This window comes from Medicago sativa, chromosome 3 (genome assembly GCF_051527215.1).
Source record: "Medicago sativa cultivar Bolivia chromosome 3, Bolivia_mono, whole genome shotgun sequence".
NCBI lineage: Eukaryota > Viridiplantae > Streptophyta > Magnoliopsida > Fabales > Fabaceae > Medicago > Medicago sativa.
This window is the reverse complement of record NC_140751.1, coordinates 53,840,327-53,861,498: the sequence shown is the minus strand read 5'-3', so window position 1 is coordinate 53,861,498 and position 21,172 is coordinate 53,840,327. Positions and strand designations below refer to the sequence as shown.

Sequence of the window (21,172 nt, the reverse complement as noted above, 5' to 3'; positions counted from 1 at the left end):
TAGGCTACCTAGATCTCATGCCTTAAGGCTCAAAGAAATTGATTCAAGTATTTGCACATTATCTACCAGTAAGATCTTAACGCACGCCATATAAATAAACTCTATCAATTGAACTAAGAATTACCAAGTTCACAAGGGATAACTTAATAATAAAATATTTCAATCGGATTTCTATACTTGGATAACTAAGGAAAAGTGTCTTCAAGACAAATGTATGGTTTCACATAACTTTTCTTCGTAGTAAATTTGTCATAAATTTAATTGTTGGAAACAGTATCATCATATTCATAAAGAACACTTAAGTAGGAAGGAGATGAATAAGATTTTCTTTTTTTTTCTTTTTTGCATCAAAGGTGACACATTACTATTATTAATTGGATCTTTCAAAACAAAAAAAAAAAATTGGAGTCTAATCCAGTTTAAAATTTACCTTAGTCCTGGTAAAATTCATAAACAGAACCTTTCTGCTCATCTATACAAATTCTAATTTCTAACTAGTAATCCTAATCATCATCACCTCCATAACCCATGTCAGCATCCCCATCTCCATAATCATTGTCATCAGCTTGCTCTTGATAAGTATGTTCTGCAACATTGTCCATTCGAGCATCATTGTTTACTCTATCAGCACTTTCTGTCTCCTCAGGTGGTTCATCTGTTTTTTTCTTCATGGATTCAAGATTTTCATCACTTAAGAATGAGGGATATGGTTTAGATGCCTGCATAAGGAAATTGTTGTGTCAGTGTTTGTTTGGTTATATGGTGACGTAAAAATGAGTTGAATAATAAATTTAAGATTAAAAATTATTGGTAGAGGCTACAAATATAAATCACAACTTCAAGTTAGAATCTATTATAGAGGCAAAAACAAATCCACTTGAGAACACTCAAACATATCAAACTCAGTTTTATATTTCTAGAATAAATTTTACCTGACAAAAGTGAATTCAAACATGCATTTTAACTTCAACATCAAGTACGACTTGCAAAAATATTTGGGTCGATATCAAATTAGATGGATTCAAGTTGTGACCTAAAACTTGATATCTAAACATTCTAAATGAAAGCTTATTAAAAAAAGCATACTGAATGAAAGAGTAATAAAGCATGCAAATTTTGACCAGGTAGGCTCAATTAAAATTTTAATGCGTTGAGTTTTACTGCATGACTGTTAGAAGACATGTAAGTGACTTCTCAGAAGATTTACTTTGAAGAAACAGTCCCTTTTCTCAGCACTTTCCACAAGCTTGTTCCATTGTACGTTCCTCCTCAATGTTGAGGCAGACCCAACCACCTACAGAAACACAACATAAATGCATCACGTTACAGCTATGGTAATTGTTGAAAGAATAATGTTAACCCCAAAATGATACAGTACCAACACTGCAGACTTTGCTCTGGTGATCCCAACGTTCATTCGTCGAATGTCATCCACAAACCCTATACCTCCTTCTTTACTTGCTCTGACACATGAAAATATTGCAACGTCCTTTTCACGCCCCTGAAAAAGAAATGAGAGTACTCGTCTTTAGTCCCAAATTCAATGTGATTACCACGTAAGAAGCATATTAGAGAGGGAAGAAGCCCAAGTTATTGCAATCCTTTAAGTGACAACCAATTGAGATGAAAGACATTATAAAATACACAATTCAATTAACCACAAACTATTCCTCCAACTTTCTAAGTTTTATAAATTCAATCTTGGGAAAACTGTGCAACAAGACCCACCCACTGGAACAATGTAAAAAATGCTTCAAATGAATGGCTCTAGTTTCTTCTCTGTGAAAGATTAGATATTTGTTTCCTTATTCACATTATTATATAGGAACAATACCAGTTTGCTCCGCCATCACACCATCAAAAGGTACAGACAATTCATGCAAATAAGTAGTATATTAGTTTGAGTGGAAACATTATGTTGGTGCAGAATGAACTTGGTGCCCTGGGGGCAGTAATTGGCAAAAGCATAATGCTTAATGGCACGACACTTGATGTCGTCAAATACACACGACCTGTGTATTCCATTATACGCTATTTCAATTTTAAAAATTTATTTTAATCAAAATTTGATTTAAAGAAATTCAGGACTGCCACGTACATCTCGTGCAATGTCGTGTGGCAAAAAACGTCGTGCACCATAGCAGCGCTCTTGGCAAAAATGGGCACTTGTTGTATATGTCAATTTATTGTATATGTCAATGTATAGGCTACTTTTGTTTAGTTCTATATAAGTTATTTTCATAAGATTTTCCAAACACTTGCATGGGTGCTTATGTTATAAGATAAACTCAAATAAGTTATTTCAAATGCCCTTTACAGTAATATTATTGTGAGCTTAGCTCAGTTGGTAGGGACAATGCATAATATATGCAAGAGGTCCGGGGTTCGAACCCCGGACACCACCAAAAAAAAAGATGTCGGGTTAATGATGTTCCAAATGATTAAAATTTAGAACCATTTTCAAGTGTCTGTGTTGAAATTTGGGGCCTAACTCATCCTTACAAAACCGGCTTGTAAGGTGAGGAGTGCCTCCTCTTTATAAACTCTGATCAAGCTTCCTATCTAACCGATGCGGGACTAAATCCACCCTCTCAAAGACAAGCCAACATAAGGCAACTAGGGGCAGATCACAATTAAGGTGGGATTACCAACACAACCCCCTCACGGTCGGGGCGGGATTTCCAACAGTCTGCAATTGTTGATTATTTAACACACACCAAAAGCAAATATGAAAAAGAAGGCTACCATATAATTATCATAAAGCTAGTTTACCTGGCAACCATCAACGGTACATATATCCACTAATTTCTCTGCTGACACGCCAAAAGTCTCTTCAAAACGTTGTTTGAAGAGGTTAACTTGTCCACTGTAGGGTGATATAATTGCAACTTGGTTTCCTGACTTGAGTGTGGGATAACGTGATACCAATTTTTGATACAATAACAGGACAAAATCAACTTCCTCCACATTTACCCACGAACCACTCCCAGATGGCTTAGCTTCTTTTCCCTCGTGTATATCAAAGAAGGAAAATGGGCCAAAGCAGCGGTACCTATGCCAATCTCGTTCTGTCTGTATTTTGACGCCCTCCCCATCTTCCAAGGAATTGTCATAAAACTCCATCGAGGGAAAGCTTCTTATCTGTTTGATCATAATATAATAAAAATTACAGAGAAAAAGTGTCAGGAAATTTTGAGATTGAGAAAACACAGAACGAAGATTAAAGTAAATAACAGAAGATAGCAACATAGTGATGAAATTTATCTAAAAGAAATTATAGAGGACTAAATCTTCGATTCTCAAAGCCCACATCCTAGCATGATTGGTAGAATAGAATCCTTAGTTTATCAGTTGATGCTTTTCAAGAAACTCTATCTTACAGGTAAATGTTTTCTTCGTAATGCAAAGAAATCATATCCAAGGGAAAATACAAACGAACTCTGAATGTGAAGCCTTGAATATTTTGCTACGTTTTCGATTTGACATTTGTAATATATATGCTTCAATTTAAAACACAACAATTCAATTTTACTCAAGTTTTGCTAAACTCATCCGAAAAGGATGGCAGGTGGTGACAGTGCATGAGGACTTCTACAGCGACAAAAATTTGGAAAGTGGCAGATGGGAGCCTTCCGGTGACGACGCTGCACTATAGAGGCGGCAGTCATGGCTGCTACAGGACCAGACTTAAAAAAAAAAAAATAGCGAGGGTAACCAAGCCATCTTGAATGAATTGATTGAATTTCTTGAGACTAAACCCTCAGCCTAATGTATTTATAATCAAAAGTTTACAATCAAGACCGCTAAATTATAGGGATAAGAATAAGAGCTAATATCATAAAGATGTAAACAAAATATTTACATAATCGGAATAAAGAAAACTAAATCAGGGTAGTAACTCAAGAAGAGAGAAGGGGACTACTAATCACAGCCATATGATGCCTTTGAAACTTAGTTTTGTGGTGCATATTTTAGACGCGCAGATTAACAACTAATAAATATTTCTTAAGTATAAATTTGTTGCAAAACAGTCTTCCAAAATGACAAGAATAATTGTTTGATGTATTTATTCCAGTATCAAGGGTCTTAGTATCTGTTTGTACCAAATAGTATGAGTCTGCCAAATAAAAATACATCAAAATTTAGAAGTATCTACTTAGTTTGCTAATGAAATTATCTCATGCCTCAACCTTTTGATATTCATTTAATCACAAAATAAGCACACATATTGAACAAAACAATTTTGGAGGAGTCTGCTAAACATAAGCACCAACCTCAGGATGCATTCGATATTGTGTCTTCAACATTTTAATGGGATAACCAGCCTTCATCAGTCTTTGAAATAAGCTTGTTCCATATCTTAAGTTCAAGAATCATAAAATACACAAAAATCAGGTCTTAATCAAAAGATTTGATTTATGTATCATATCAATACAACTATCCGCAACATAATTTGCTTACCCATGATTCTTAGCAATGTCCGAAATTACGGTTGCTGGAAGTTGAGCTGGATCACCAACCTTAGGAAATAGCAAGAAAGAGTAACAGTGGTAAGAACAACATTATCCCAAATGATTTTCAAAAGTGTTTATTCCAGCACATTTATAAAAGGTTCAATTATAATTGTTGCACAATAATATTTTCTTTTGGTAGGCTTGTTTAAACAATTAGCAAACAAGAATTTTGATTTTTTTTCTTTCTACATACCATTTCACACCTTTTAAGTTAAAGGCTACGATGGATAATAATTCACTTTCTTTACAGATGTTGTCAAAAGGTATTTCTTCCATTGAAATTTGTACTGAAGTGATAGTTAGATAGTTAACATGTAAAACTGGGCATATTAAGACATAATTCAACTTAAATATTATAAAATATAAAAATAGCAGAGTAATATAATGAAAGGAAGAGTATTGAAAATACCAGAAAAACTTTTTTGCATTTATTGGCCAAGGGAACAAGAGTTGCTGGTTCCACCTGTTTAGAATTAACATGTCATATAAAGAGATGAAGTAAATCAATAACATAGGCAACATTCATTATCATTTCATATTGACAATTACTCATGACAAATATTAATAAGTTAACAAAAAACTCAACTAAATAGTCAGGAACTGAACCATTAAATGTTTAAATTATCTCAAGGTACTCTATATATATATATATATATATATATATATATATATATATATATATATATATATATATATATATATATATATATATATATATATATATATATATATATATATATATATATATATATATATATGCCACTTCCAAAAATAATTGTGTTACGTCCTATCATTTTCTCTTTGTTCATCTTTTTTTTCAACATGGTGCTGTCCATCAGGAGTCTTGCTTCTAAATTAGTAAGAAAACTGCTGTTTCAAGATATCGGGGGCATTGCCTTCTAAGTTGAGGGGCTCTTGATTGTGTTTGTGCTCTGCTACTTGATGAAAATACAAACACTTCACAGTTGTATGACACTGAAACTGTTGAACCTGTGGTGAATGGGTTCAGGCTTGGTCAGTTATCTGGTTTCAGTAAGAATTTGATAGAATGATTTAGTGTGTAGCGATTGTGTGACCAGTGTCCCTGAACTGTGACTAACTCTTAAAATTTGGGTTGGGCCTAACTCAACCTTACAAAACCGGCCTCTAAGGGCTTTTTTGTTGGCAACATCTTCAGCATGGGCTGATTTCGCATAAGCATGTTCAAAGTGGAGACCAGTTAGCTGATATTTTCCCTAAAGCTTCGGACAGAAACAGAGTGAATACTATGGGTATGATTGTTTCAAGGCATGGAAATCTATTCCCAGGAATATATGGATTGATAATGTTCATTCACATATCTGTTACAAATGCAGTTAGGGGTTGACGGTTGTTATATGCCCTGGTTTTTAGGAGTCAGTAGCTTAAAGATCTTCTCCCTTATTCCCTTGTATAGGAACTTCCCTCCCTCTTGTTAGAACGATCTTTTGCTTTCAGTTTAATTGTTGGGAATCAGCAGTAGTGGGGAGTACCTTTCCTCAGTGTATCTTTACTCTTTTTCAAAATTAATAAACTCTGGGGACAAACAATTCCCCTTCACCCAGTCCTGCTTCAGTTCTTATCAAGAGAACTGTATCACCTTATAGATTTGGGATATTTTTACAATTAAGCTTGAGTGATATTTTCAATCACAAGTTACAATAGAAGCATTCACTAATTTCATCCACCCTATTTGAATCTTCTATGATTGACATCTCTCTCTATCTCCCAGTCATTTTGTACGATGGAATAAGATACTTAAACCATGAAAACTGTGACATGATTCTCTGATTTTCTCCTCTAAGCTAGAATCTGTGTGCCACCACTAAATTTGCATTCCATATACTGTTTTATTTCTACTTAAACGAAAGTCAAGGCTGGTGTCCACAACTCTAACTACCGTCTTGTTAATTCTGAGTATCCAGCTAGGACTATATCATTTGCAAAGAACATACACCATGGTGCCGGCTATTGGGTATGTTTAGCAAGTCCAACAAGACAAATATGATAAGGTATGGGCTCCAAGTTGACCCTTGTTGTGGTACTACAGTCATGGATAAGCCTCTAACAATCTCCCCATGATAGTCACGCAATATTTCTAGAATATGAAGGAACTTCTTTGGACAAAACATTGCCAAGTTTATATTGAAAACAATCTAGTAGATGATTCAGAAATTAAACCAAAGAAGATTTCACTCTTACAGCTTGTGCGGCTTCATCTATAATCACAACGTCAAAGTTTCGACTTAGTTTACTGAAAACATTTGAACCACTAAAGCTGAGGGTGGAGAAGACCTGCAAAGACCAAAGAAGATAATGAGAAAATAACATTGCTTATTGCATTTTATTTTGAATTAAACATAAACCTTGAAATACATACAATTGTGGCCTCATCCAAAATTGCAGCTCGGATAGTGTCATCGTTGCTTCCTGCAGAAGCATTATTCTGCTTACCAGTAGATGATATGTTGGCACTACGTTTTTTTTTCAGCTGCAAGTCAAATTTTAAACATCAAAATTTGACCCCGGATGACATTTGTTAATCCCATATGAACCATTCAAATTGCAATATGAACAGCCTACTGATGAGAAATAATGTCTTTTCTTCCAAAAGCTATCTAGAGAAGCAAGAATAAAAAAGAATATTTTTCCAAAATAAGCTAATCCAAACACGCACTATATAATAAATCAAGGCAAAGATTCCAATTCAATATTCAAACTACTTTCTAACTCAAAGGTTTCCCGTTCTAGAAAATATGTATCACATTCAATTTATATTCTTGAAGAAAAGGCCAACTATTCAATGTGTCCAAGGGTCCGTTTGATGGCCAGGATAAGGAGGCAGGATATGATAAATCTATCATATCCTACTCTTATCTTTTGTTTGATAAACCAATTGGACATGATACATTAATCCTATTATTAATCCTATCCTGACGGACCTTTGTATTTTCTATCCTGACTATTGGCTGGGTTAGAAATAACCTATCCAATTAGGAAACCTTTTTCTTATTTCGCCCTCAAAACAACAAACCACAGAACCTTCTCTCTCCCAAAAATCGTTCCGTATTCAATTGAAACCTCCGTCTCTCACAACTCGTTCCTCATCCCAAATTGTAGATTCCTTGATTTAACATGAGAAAAATCTAAGACTCTTCTTTGAGGGTATTTTTTATCGCCACTGCTTTGCTACAGTTTTGGGTGCAAAAATTAATTTTTGATTCCTTGATACAACTCGTTCCTCATCCCAACCTGTTCCTGAGGGGGTTTTTTAAAGATTAAATTTGTTTTCTGGGTTCATGGTTTTGTTTCTTTAATTTTCCCTAATTTGTATTAGTATTTTTTTTATGGATTCAATGTGAATATGAGTTTTGAGTTGAATAAAAATTGAAGGGATGAAGATGAATTGTTGTGAAATGCAGTAACCAATTTGGTTGTTGAGATCTGTGTTTTTTATGAAGGATATACCTCACCTTAAAGTACTATTAGACTCAGGGGGAGCTTACAAACCTCAAACCCTTATAGTCAACTTGTTCATTAGATTAACAACAAATGCACATTTTAAATACTAAAGTGTGTGTGTGTGTGTGTGTGTGTGTGTGTATATATATATATACACACACACACACTATTACGTTATTATCCGAGTGAGCATCAAACACATACATGACAAGTGTTTATCCTGCCCATAATATCATATTATGTCTTTATCCTATCCTGGCCATAAAATGGGCCCTAAATTCTTGAGCAAAGACCGAATAATATAAGATGAAGGAGAAGGAGAAGTAAAAAAGCCAACTATTACAATGTGTCTAAATTCTTAATCAACACTGCAACTTATTGTGCTTTCATGTTCAACTTCAAATAAACAAGAAAATGACAGAAAACTATTCAATAGTGTATTTGGTGAGACACATCTTGAATGATAGAATGTATTTGACTGTGAAAAATCAGAATAATCACCGATTACAGAAATCAGATTATTTTATCGGAGATTCAGAATACAGAAACTGAACTCTATGATACTAGGCTAGTTCTTTGAGGTGCTAACTTCCGATAACTCCCAATACACCTCTACGAATTTCTGCTAATCCCCCTTTCCTCGCACCCTAACATTTAATTTATCTTATTTATCTCTCCTATCACACCTGCCACATCAGCATTCTGTTATGCTCAGTGTGACTATTCTCCATGCGTCCCGCCACTGCATCCCTTCCTAACCTTCAACACGTCACCTACACCTTAATACCATGCAGACTATCACCGTTGTTCAGCACCAATTTCCACATAGCTATTTTTGACAATAAGGCAGAAATGGGATGCATCCATGGGGGAATAATGAGAATTGCTACAGTTGTCTGTAATGAAACAAAACCTTCAAAGATGCATGCCACACATTTACCTGGACAGTTAATTCCAAATAGGAAATGTTCTGTACATGAATAAGGGCCCGTTTGGATTGGCTTATTTTTTAGCTTATGAAAAATAGCTTTATACAAATAAATAAGTTTTTATGATACTTCATAACTTTCTCGCTAACGAAAATTGTACCTTCACAAGCATTTTTTTTCATAAACTACCTTGAATAGCTTATAAATAATACGTAAAAGCTTATTTATTTGCATAAGCTGTTTTGCATAAGCTCAAAAATAAGCTTATTCATCTAACATTTAGATCTTAGATTATCTAAGTGTTTTATAATCAATAGTTAAGCCTGCTTCATGAGTGGTCATGCATGATCATGCTATCATAACATTTTAAGGTAGTGATGCGAAAGATCAAATAATAATGGCAGTAGTGTCATAGCTAGTTTAAGAGACATTTGGTTTAATCTGATAAATCAACATACAAGTTCGTCTAGGGAAACAGCCTTGATAGAATGGTGTGCTTTGAGACCAATCCTCACAATTTTCGGGCAATAAGCTCTGTTATTTTCATCGTGGATACCTAAGAATATTCATGAACAATAATTAAAAACTAAATATATAATTATAAAACATATGTATATAAGAAAATTAACAAGAGAAGAAAAAAAAATTAAAAAATACAAGTTCAGTCCAGTCTGCTTATAATACAGCGTAATTAATTACAAGGACTAGCCGCACCACCTGGTTGGCAATAACATCCTAATAACGGGTATCCCAGCTAAACCTCTAACCCCCACCCAAGAATAATGATCACTGGCAACAAATAGAGACCTAAAATTGGGGGTAACATCAAAATGCATACTATGTATCGTCTCTGATTTTAAAATATATAATCATTCCAATTGTGCAAGTATTGAAACTATAAGCATTACATTTCAATGTAGAATTACTTTCAGTTGACTAATTGTCAAATACTGTGATGTATGAAAGTAGCATTGTCAACTCATGCAAGTGAATGCAGGATGAAAGCACAACCTTGTTTAAGTTCAGCCACTGTTGAACAATGCTGAAAGCTTGAACAATAAGAGGAGAGGGAGAGGGGGGGAGAGAGAGAGAGAGAGAGAGAGAGAGAGAGAGAGAGAGAGAGAGAGAGAGAGAGAAAGAGAGAAGAAACTGTAACTGAATATCTAACAGAATTTTGTGTATTCATATTATGATTGAATAGAGGAAGATAGAGCCAGCTGTACTCAGCTACGAACAGCATGCACAGCAAGCTTAGAATACAATTAACAAAACTAACTAAGTGTTAATCAGCTTAGACTACATTCTCTAATTAAACGTTTTCCCTTAATAAAAGCATTTAAACAAAACAAGTATTATGTGAGAAGAAGAAACTGAACTAAGTGTGGCTATTGTTGCTTAATATAAAAAGACAACAAGAAAGGCAAGTGAGACTTCATACCTCCACTGAGAACCCGCAACACAATCTCATCAAGGGCAGAATTTGAAGGGGCGCATACTAGAATTCTTACACGATACTTACGAGTTGAAGTTACAGCTTCAGGTTTCTGATCACACCCATGATTATTAGACATTGTTTTGTAAAACTAAGAAACTTAACTGATGAATTGTAAAGCACTTACTAATTCATTTCCAGTAGTTGGGAAAAAACCATCATCACCATCTTTTGGCATCAGACTATCCCTTGGATTGATGCCATGTAACCATGGAGATGCTGATCTCCAATGTCTATGTCTGCAAAAGAAAAAACAAAAGAAAATTGTATAAAAATAAAAAAAATAAAAAAAACTTCTACCAAGATATAATATATTTAGCACAATACAGAATACACTAACAAAGCTATTATAACAACCATTTTTAGTTCTCTTTTGATTAGTATGGTCTAATGGTAGAAATGGTCAGCGTCGTAAATTGATTCTTAAACAAATAAAAATGAGAAGAGCTGACAAATTTACAATCCAATAACAAGAGAGCTGACAAACTAAAACCAATCGAGAAGATGAAAACAGAATGAATGTATCATTTAATAGGAACATATTATAAGATAATTACGTGTGCAACACTGTCTAAAAAATACCAAGATGAAAGAGGGAGCCATTTTGCATAAGGAATACTAACTACTAAGAAGGCCAGAATCAACTTTATCAGTGAGGAAGTTATTTGCCATAAGAATATGTCATCAATCAAAATTTCTAACACTCCACCAAATAATGTTGACTTGTTAGTTAGAACATAGAACATGGATTCCATAAGACACAGGAGCATATAAGTTTGAAAATTATAGGACATGCAATGATAAATGGAACATATAAAATTGAGAAATGATATTTGTACAACCATTTTGTGACAACTTTTGAACAACTTTCTCTCTCATACATTATGTTCTTAGTCTCTCTCTTCCTTTTTCTCTCTCTTTTGTTTTTGGCCAATAAGAAGAGAGAAAAAGAAAAAGAAGGTTGTCACAAAAATTGTCAACAAATGGTTGTACGAATATCATTGCTCTATAAAATTATCATAACTCATACTCTTCACTCAAAAGAAATCATTATTGTCTTAAAAGAGAGCAAGAATCAGTGTATACATAAGAAATACTATGAATTATCTAATTATCGCGGTATTCTGGTCCCTATTTGTATTGGAATAAAATTTCAGGAAAAAATTGAAACTGCAGCTAGTTGTATTGTATCCAAAGTGTCCATGAAGTGCTCGGCATGAGTACAACTTTTTATTTTTAAGTGATCATCCAATAATCGATCATTTAGCCTTCTACTTTAAGCAAAGTGTCTTACTAAATAACAACCTACTTAATATTCTAATCCAAATATTTTCATGGGACTGTGGAAAATTCTGAATTAAATTTAAGCATGTCTTACTTCTCTCTCATTTATCCTTCGACAATGCAGATATCAAACAAATGATTTAATAACATAAAAGACCGAAAATCATGCCCTCAGCTTTAAATAATCTTCCAAGCTTCATGTGATGCAATGTAAAGTTGAACCAACTTAGATGAAGAGAAACCAAGAAAAAATGCACTTAGTTACAGCTAGTTTCTTGATACTTATATTTACAATAAATACTGGATTTTGCTCGTATTGCATTTCCAATTTGATTCAAAACCATTTCAAATATGAATTACTGGAAGATAAGTACAGCCACAGAGCTAAAATGTATAACACAAGAAGCCAGAAGAAACCAAGAATGAAAAGAGAAGAGCAGATTGATATCTCATTAATAGAATAAAATTATTTTAAAAATGTCTCAATATGGAAATAAAAAGAACAAGCCAGTCCGAAATTAGAATCACAGGAGAAAACCAAAATCCATGAAAGCTAAGTTTTCATCAGTAAATTAAAGTGCAGATGTTGTCAAAACAAAACTTACTTCTCCTCAATTGGTAAATGTGGCACCTGCTTTAGCTCGAAGGTCCCGTTCCTAAAAAGTAAATAAAATAAAAATAAATATATAACAGAGAAGTATAAGGCAAAAGTGTGAGATTATATAGCTAACGTACTTAAGGCATGCTTTGTAGTAGAGAAAATTGCATCAAAATTTCACCTCTACTAGAAATGCTCTTAAGATAACATCTTTGCTCAAGACAATAACAATAGAAGCCAGAAGTAGAAGCAGTAATCATAAAAGAATGGAGAAATATATAAAGATCTTTTACTTACTTTGACTGCACTCTCATTGGTGTTGCATGTAAAATAGTACTCAGAATCCCAAGTATGGTCTGAGTCTTCCCAGTACCCGGAGGCCCCTAAAATGAGTTGGTTAGATTCAATTATTAGTTTTTTGAAAAGGTTGTAACTACACATTGATAAACGAAGACAGAAGCATAAAAATATCAAGCAGGGGGGAAATTACATAACCAAGTACATTATCAAGAAATAGGACCTCCCAATATACTATAGATAAACATCATAACCTATGCTCTTGTGGTAATAAATAACAAACTCTCACCCAACAACTGTTTCGCAAGCTTTGTATTATAAGAAATACAAAAGGAAAACAATAAAATAGATCTCTTACAAGAACTGAACCAAATCATGGACCAACCAATTTAACTGGCCAGTCATGTTTCTTAGAACGCTAAAAACTGTCTAAGAAAAGAAAATTTGAACTAATTTCAGGTCAAAAAGAAAATTTAAACTAATTTCCCTTTTTTAGGTCAAAAAAGAAAATTTGAACTAATTTCCCTTTTTCTTTAAACCTTAAAACTCATGTTATTTCCCCCAAAAAAACAGGGGGAAATGGTTGCATGACAGCTAGACATGGACAGTTCTTTGTAATGAAATTTCCCAATTCCCAACAATAACAAACCAGTCTTAAGACAAGAATTCAATATAAACATAACGTATTACATAAAACAAAAGGGAAGCATGCAAAATATTAAAAGAATTTCACTGCAGAAGCAAGGCACACAGACAAACCTGTATCAGAACAAAGGTTTTTGATAATAGACCAGCCTGCAACAGGAAAATAAAAAAATTCTCTGGAATTAACAGATGGTACATGAGCTTTGAAATCTACACTCCAATAAATGCCTTGATGAATTATGCGTCAAATAAAAAAGAGGAAAATCTTCATGAGAAAGTGAAGAGTAACAATTGACCAAAAGTGTTTGATCAACTATCCCTCTGCCATCAACTAGGTCGGCTCATTTTTCACTCAATATAAGAGTGAATATATGGATGAGCATCAAAATAAAAAGTTAAAAAAAATTACTGTTACAAAAGTTAATTTTGACAAAATATGATGTTCAAACGTTAAAATGTACTTGAACACTGCATCCAAACAGACAGCGTCTTTTAATGTTGGGACTGAAAAAGTCAAAGTCAAGGCCTTTAACAGTGACAAGTGCAAGTGAAATTTCAAACATGTACAGAAGAAGAAAACGTGTGACAAGAAACATGTTGAGAGTATAGGCAGAACTTGAAAAGGAGAAAAGAAAAATATAAGACTATTATAATTTATTCACGTTAATACACTAGAAGTCATATATCACATATTTTAAGCATAACAACATCCTTAATTAAATGCCAAATCCCAACATGACAATATGCCATCTTAACTAATTTCCAGACACTCTTGTTTATTGTTTCCAAACAATATAAAGTTACTAACAATGACACGGAGGAACAACCCTGCATTGCTTTGAAAATACAAAATAAAAACAAAGGATAATTAATAAAGCTAAAAACACAGGTTGGAAAACACGTTTTATTTAATGCACTCAACTTCTAGAGTAAAAACTTACTGTTATGGCCTCACGTTGATATGGATTGAAACTATCATTAACATATTCATCCAAAGGTAAAGGGATTTTCCATCCTTCAGCTTCTGAACCAAAATCCTCTCCAACAGCATTTAATATTAAATCCTTGAATGGGAGATTGCTTATCGTTCGTATAGCCACATACTCACGAGCAATGGTAGATAAACTGCACATCTGCATATTTATAAGAATCTTCACTGGTAAGAAAACAATAAATAAAACCTGTAAGCCTTACAAACTAATAACACAAATTATTACTCAAGGATAAAGCTCCCTAAATATAAAATAACACACAAGTGGTTTCATTCTATGAAAATAACATTTGATTGACTGTTTCTTAGAGATGAAGTCTTCAACATAATGAGGAAACAGAGAAAACGAAAAACTGAAAATTACGTAAACTTCAAGAATATATAATTCTGGACAGAAATTTGATGCTATCAGCCCTCTAGACTATTTTGCTGCCACTGTCGGTCCCACTCGCATAACGGGTGATGTTCGCCGTCATCTCATTAGCCTCTCCAAGCTTGCGTTAGACAAGTACAATGCTGATCAGGTTCAAAACCAGCAGTTTTACTATTGCATCTGCTATAACATCGAGTTGGATAATATTTGGCCACTACAACCACCCACTAAAAAATGCAAAGTAATGAGATTTTGTGTAGCACCTAAGTGCCGCTATGCTACGCAACACAACTATAGATTCTGCTACGGCCTCATGAAGCTACGGCCTATTTCATGATGGCACCACAACATAATTTGAATCTTTCATTTTGGGGCAAGTAGCTACTCATAAGATTCAGCAAATATAATTGAGACAATGATTGCGATTTGTTTCCAAAAGGTGCACTATAGCCTCTACTTGACAACATGCTAACACATCATATCAACTGTATCAAATCCCAACCTTGAACATTTCGATATGGAAGTTCTACACTTCCATTAATTGGTGTTACAATGTGATATTACAGTAATTGATCAGGTCAGGCTTGGTTAAATTGTGGTGAAGGTTAATTATAACTTATATACAACACACAAATATTGTATACTTCCTTTCATTCAGTGTACTTAAAAGAAAAGGGTCAACATTCAATGGCTTACAGCGAGGTGCCTTCAGTTCATGCACACCTCTGGCCTAATGCTGGTTTCTGCTATTGTGGTTATCTTGAAATAAATTTGGTAGAAACTAATTCTAAATCCCATAATCTAATAACAACAACAACCAAGCTATACAAAAAAAAAAAAGTGAAAATATCTTGGTGATTGTTACAGAATCGCATGCCTACAGATGAGCACCTGAAACACAGTGGATGCACTGTGGTCTCTATTTGTAGCCTTGACTGCAAACTAGGGGAGATTTGGAGCATCTGAAACACAGTGGATGCATCTGTTCTTATTTTGCCTAGCTTGGATCTATTTGGCGTTTTCAAGTTGATTTAACGTTTACAAATTTTATTTTCAATTTGTACGACAGCTATTGTCATCCTCATGTTCATGATATTTTGGTTGTTGCAATAATCAATATCCTCTAGTTTATTTGGTCATGTCGAAATTCACTCAGCTTTAAAAATAAACAGCTTTCTCTCAGATCGGCTATCAACATGGTTTTTAATTCTACATCTCCTATTGGAAATTGGACAAAAAGTCGCAAAGTGGTCTTCCTTGGATGAAGGCGATCTTTTTAAGGCTTTTGGTGTTTCTGATCATCCCAGTTAAGTCCCTCGCATCATTGAAGGTATTTGTGTTCCTCCTCCTTGTCATTGGATCAAAGATAAAACTGATGGAGCTGCTAAAGGAACTCCCTATCGTGCTGGAGGTGGAGTTATTTTTCGCGATCATAATGGATCATAATGATATTCATAATGTAATTCTACTCGTAGTTCTCCTCTCCTAATCTTGTTCCTTGGAGACTCGGATCCAAATGGCAAAACTATATTCAGTTGATTTCCTCAATGTAGTTCAATGTTTTCACATGTGCGGATAAATTGGCATCTGTTGGCATTAGTTCTCGATGTTATTATTGGAGAAATGATATCCTTGCTTTTATTAGTTTGGACTTATTTCGTTAGAAGTTTGGTCTACCGTTTTATAGCTTTCATAAGTTTTCATTTGTCTGGGTGTGGCCAAGTCTATGTTCTTTTCCTTTTTTTTTTGGGTTTTGGTTTTGTAACTTGTTACCCCAGGTTTGTTTTCTCTTTTCATTTTTAATAATATTTGTATGTTTGTTGTGTGTCTTCTTAGGTTAGCGGTGCGAACATACTTGGGATGGATGCCCTTGTCTATCACATTTCTCCCAGTTCGAAAAAAAAATACATTGGTAAAAGTGAAATGTATATGCTAGATTTGTTAAATAAAAAGCAAAACGAACATTTGAAAAATGCTAATGCTAAATTCAACTTTCTTTAGACAAGAAATCTACTCTAATAAGATTTCGGGGAAAATAAAGGACGGGTACAAAAAGTTTGGGCAGAAAGAGGTTGCCACATTTCCTAGTTTAGAGCACACCACATGCCTTAACGAGTAACCTACCAATTGAGAAACAATCAAATACATGGCCTTATTCAAGCACTAGCCAATCAAAAAAGTAATCTCAATTGCAAAAGGGGCTTGAATGTAAACTAGCCAACCTCCTCACACTTCCAAATATACCATCATATGTGTAAAACTACATACATACAATTGAAATACATAAAATGCATCAAATGCAATTATTTTCATGCAGCTGAACCAGTGCACATATTGTCAATGGAAGAAACTGTTGAGAATAAATGAATGTATTATGAAATTGCTATGTTTAGTTTATATCTTATTGTGGACTACCTTTAGTGATACAAACTCCGAGCATCTTTGTATATAAAAGGCCCTGACATGTAAATTCTTCAGGTGGTTCTACTATTCCAGGGAGACCTACATAGTGCCTATAAAACAAAAAACAGCATTCTTTTTTCGAATTTCAACAGACGTAATACAAAATTTTGAATAAACCCTAAAATTATCAATATCTTTATTTACAAAAATGTAATGCATAATACAAAAGAGCGGATTATTAAACGAAATTATCACATCAACTAAATTTAATAGAAATAAAATTTGTGGGACATCCAAATTCACAGTTGACAGGGGAAAAATATCTACATAAGAAACATTTCTATTATAAATCATAAGAAGAGTAGAAATAAAATATTTCATACTTGTAGCAAGAATACAATATAAGATAAAGCAAGTTACCTTCATAAAATGCAATGGATTCCCTTCCACGCTTATATGAGAACGCATTTTGAACAGCCTTGATTTCACATGATCTCCAGGTAGATAGAGTCTAACTCGAAGAACTTTTGGTTCAGAAAATTTTTGCACGTTTTCCACCAAAGCAAATGCATGCGTAGTATTGTCATTTACACGCTTCCCAGTATTGAGTATTGACAGGTAAAAAGGAAAAACATGTCAGTGCATATTACATCGTATCAGGATCTGCAAAGTCCAAAAACACAAATCTTAAACCCTTAGTACCTCTTCATTTGAAATCAGAATTAGATCATTCTGTGATATTGATTCTCCCTCTTCCATATCAAAAGGAAACTCTAGAAAATGAAAGTCATCTGGCTTGTTGTGACTCTGTTCTGGCTTGTTGTTGTCGTGATTCTGTACCGCCCCTAACTTCCATTCAGCCCCTGCAATCACCAATATAAAAAAAAAAAAAAAAAAAAAAAAAACTCTTCAGCATCAAGGTAAATGAGACCAACTACATTTTTCAAATTTCAAACTATAAAACAAGAAAAACAATGCAGTGCCCATTTTTTAATTTTAACAAACAAAGAAACGCAAGTACACAACTTAGAAAAAGCTATCTGTTTGATAAACTTGTCCATAAGAACCAATATAAAGAATATTAACAAACTGTGCTATTGTTATGTGATATAGTACAAGCCTATTTGGATTGACTTATTTGAGCTTATCTCCTGGCATGAGTTTTGTGAGACTCGGTGTTAGAAATATCTCTTCACGGAAAATATCGGATCACCAAAAATTCGATATGACAAATAGCGGATTGCGTAGCGGGCATATAAAGCATGCTAAACAGAGATAAAAGCTACATAAACAGAAATTAAAAATGAAGAAACAAAAGCTACATAAACAGAAATTAAAAATGATTTGATTTGATATAAAACTCAAAATCTCAATAGTTCAAACAGCTAACAAAGCATGATGCATAGTTGCATACATTATTGCAGAAAGCGAAAAACAGATATTAAAAGTGACTTAAAACTCAATCTAAAATTAATAATTGGTAGTTCTAAGTTCTAACTAGTGATAAAAGATCTAATTATTCTCCTCTTCCCCAACATAATCATTGTCCTCATTTTCAGATAGTGAGGCACATCCTTCAACTTCTTCTGTTGAATCATCTGAATCAATGTCCACAAACTCTACTTCCGATTCTACTAAGACAGGATCATCATATTGGGGCTACCCATTTGACCGAGCCATCAGTTTCCAATAAAATATAATTTTGGGCTTTATCATAAAATATACACGCTAAAATTGCAGAATTCCGATATGCGCATCATGACTGATATACCAGAATTTTGAAATCTCGCCGATATTTCGGAAAATTCAAAGTTGCTTAATCGTATTGGGTACCCTGAATTCCGACACAGAATAGCGGTACAGCGCCGATATACAGGATATTTAACAACACTGGTTAGACTGTTTGGGAGAACTTATGAAAACAGCTTATGAAAGTTTTCATAAGCTTTTTCAACTTATTGTCGTAAGTTCTCCAACATAGCTTGTAAAAAACTATACAAGAAACTATTAAGAAATATTCAGAGGTTAATGAGTTGGATTTAAATAAGGTTTATTATAGAACTCTCTAGCACAATTTGATTCATGTAGCCAACCCCACTCAATGGTATAATGCTTGGTTTGTTATCGTTGTTGTTGTATAGCTTATAAAATCAACTTATAGAAAAGAAAAAAGAAAAAAAAACAATTTAACGTTAGTTTATCTTTTGCTAAAAAAACATCTTATGCAAGCTAATACATAAGCGTCTATGAAGCACAGATACTCCTTGTATTAGGTGTGTCCCGATATAGGATATGTATCGTGTCCAACATGACTCCGACACATATAAACTAAAATTACATTGATTTATGTCATTTTCACAAATTATTATTGGTGTAGGGGGAATTTGAACAAACTAAGTATTACTAATTAGTAAAAAGTAAAAGAAAAAAAATACCTTCATCTTCGTTGCCACGAATGATTTGTGATTTGGCTTCTTCAAGAATGAGAGGCTCATAGGTGTTCTCATATTCTTGAACATCTTTGTATTGATTCTTGACGTTGACGAGTTTGGAAGTAGTAGCTTTCCCATTGTTTCTTCTCTTATTCTGAAACACACACACACACAAAATGTGAACAAAAAATATGAATTTGGGAATGGAAAAAAGAAAGAAAAAAAATGAATGAGAGAGAGAGGAGAATGAATTGCCTCGGCTTCTAGAGTAACGTAATCCCAAGCAAGAATAATCTTGTAGAAACGATGAATTGTGGATTCTTCTTCAAGCTTTTCCTTATCCAATGCCATTACAACGGAGTATGTGAACTGTAACTACACGACCAACTTTGTTGTGGACAGAGATGAAGATAGCTGAATCGAAACAGAGGATGGAGGAGGATGCGGTGGTGAACCGATGATGGATGGAGGGAGAGTGGTCGCAGTCGCAGCTCGTCGGCGGTGGTGTGGTTCGGTGCGGTCGATTTGCTTGTGGTGGGAGAAGAAACAGAACGTGTTCTCAGATGAAAGAGAGAGGGAAAGAGGAAATGAAAATATTAATTTTAATCAAGGGTATTATATGAAAATATTAATATTAACCAGGGGTATTATAGTCATTCCCAGCATAGGATCCCCCTTGCCGTCCCAGTTCCGCCACTGGATCTGGGTCGTTTTTGCCATTTTTATGGTCAGGATCGAGTTTCTGCAGCAGAAACGTAAGGAAAAAACGTGTTGGGCTCTACGAACCGGGTCGGGTCAAAATAAAAGAAGATTGAGAAGAAGAGAAACATTGTATAAGAGAAGATGTAATCAAGGATTTGCAACTCATGTTTTGTGTTTTCTGTTTCTGCTGCGGCGCTCCATGGGGAAGAAGAGGAATCAGTCAGAGATTTACTTTTCCCACCCTACTGCCTTCTCGCGCGCTCTGTTTTTTTGACCAAAATACCCTTTATCCGGACTATGTAATCCGGACAATATTCGGATCATATAATCCGAAAGGATTTGGAAATCACCCTGCCCCATGGGACTTGCGAAAATTGGCTTTGGTCAGGGTGAAATACAATCCGGAAAACATAATCCGGACACAATGGTTGTATTCCGGAGAAGAAAATCCGCACGCCCTGTATTTAAACCAGGCGGAAAAAGTAGTCGTTTTTTTTCCGGAAAACGTAATCCGGACAGCTAGGTTATATATAGTTCTCCAAAACCTAGCTAAAGCAGACCACCTTTATCAAAAACACTCCATTTGGGCGAAATTGTAACACCCCGCTTTCCCAACATAAAAATTTCATTTAAAATCAGAGTATTTAATTCATAACGGAATGTCACACACTACTTTAACACCTCAAAACAGATAATAATAATTATCCTTCAAATTCAACATCATGAAAATCTTAAACTGTTGCAGCGGAAAATAGTTCAACATTTAAAAGTCTTGGCACGCAGGCCTTATTGGAAAATCTCATAAATTAGTTCATAAAAGAGACACGTAAGGAACAGAAGTAAAAGCAAGCCCCCATCCCGTTACGTATCAGAGCACATAGACACCAACTGAGAGTCCACTCATGAACGCCTCTAATCTTTATTACCTGCACATTACCCACGGTCGAGGCAACATATACGCAGAAGGGGTGAGATTTCATGATCAATACATTAAGCATATAATCCAATAAAATGCATTTAACAACTTAAACA

The 21,172-nt window shown here is 34.4% G+C and overlaps 1 protein-coding gene across 2 annotated transcripts; it reads right to left on the bottom strand.

Moving 5' to 3' along the window:
- Nucleotides 1-323: 323 nt before the first annotated feature.
- LOC146938343 (putative helicase MAGATAMA 3) lies at nt 324-20,003 on the bottom strand. 2 transcript variants are annotated; one of them, XM_085752286.1, is made up of 21 exons: nt 19,870-20,003; nt 19,694-19,809; nt 19,442-19,592; nt 17,709-17,869; nt 17,427-17,600; nt 14,181-14,372; nt 13,354-13,389; nt 12,595-12,680; nt 12,305-12,355; nt 10,543-10,654; nt 10,362-10,467; nt 9,382-9,479; nt 6,913-7,023; nt 6,735-6,827; nt 4,924-4,977; nt 4,462-4,520; nt 4,275-4,359; nt 2,773-3,141; nt 1,379-1,501; nt 1,208-1,294; nt 324-719 (listed from the first exon to the last, which is right to left on the bottom strand). In XM_085752286.1, exons 2-21 carry the CDS (start codon nt 19,787-19,789, stop codon nt 504-506), a joined length of 2,460 nt encoding a protein of 819 aa, XP_085608412.1. In that variant the 5' UTR covers nt 19,790-19,809; nt 19,870-20,003; the 3' UTR covers nt 324-503. The 2 variants fall into 2 exon arrangements, with proteins under 2 accessions (XP_085608412.1, XP_085608411.1); XM_085752285.1 differs by having other exon boundaries at nt 19,694-20,003.
- Nucleotides 20,004-21,172: the final 1,169 nt, after the last annotated feature.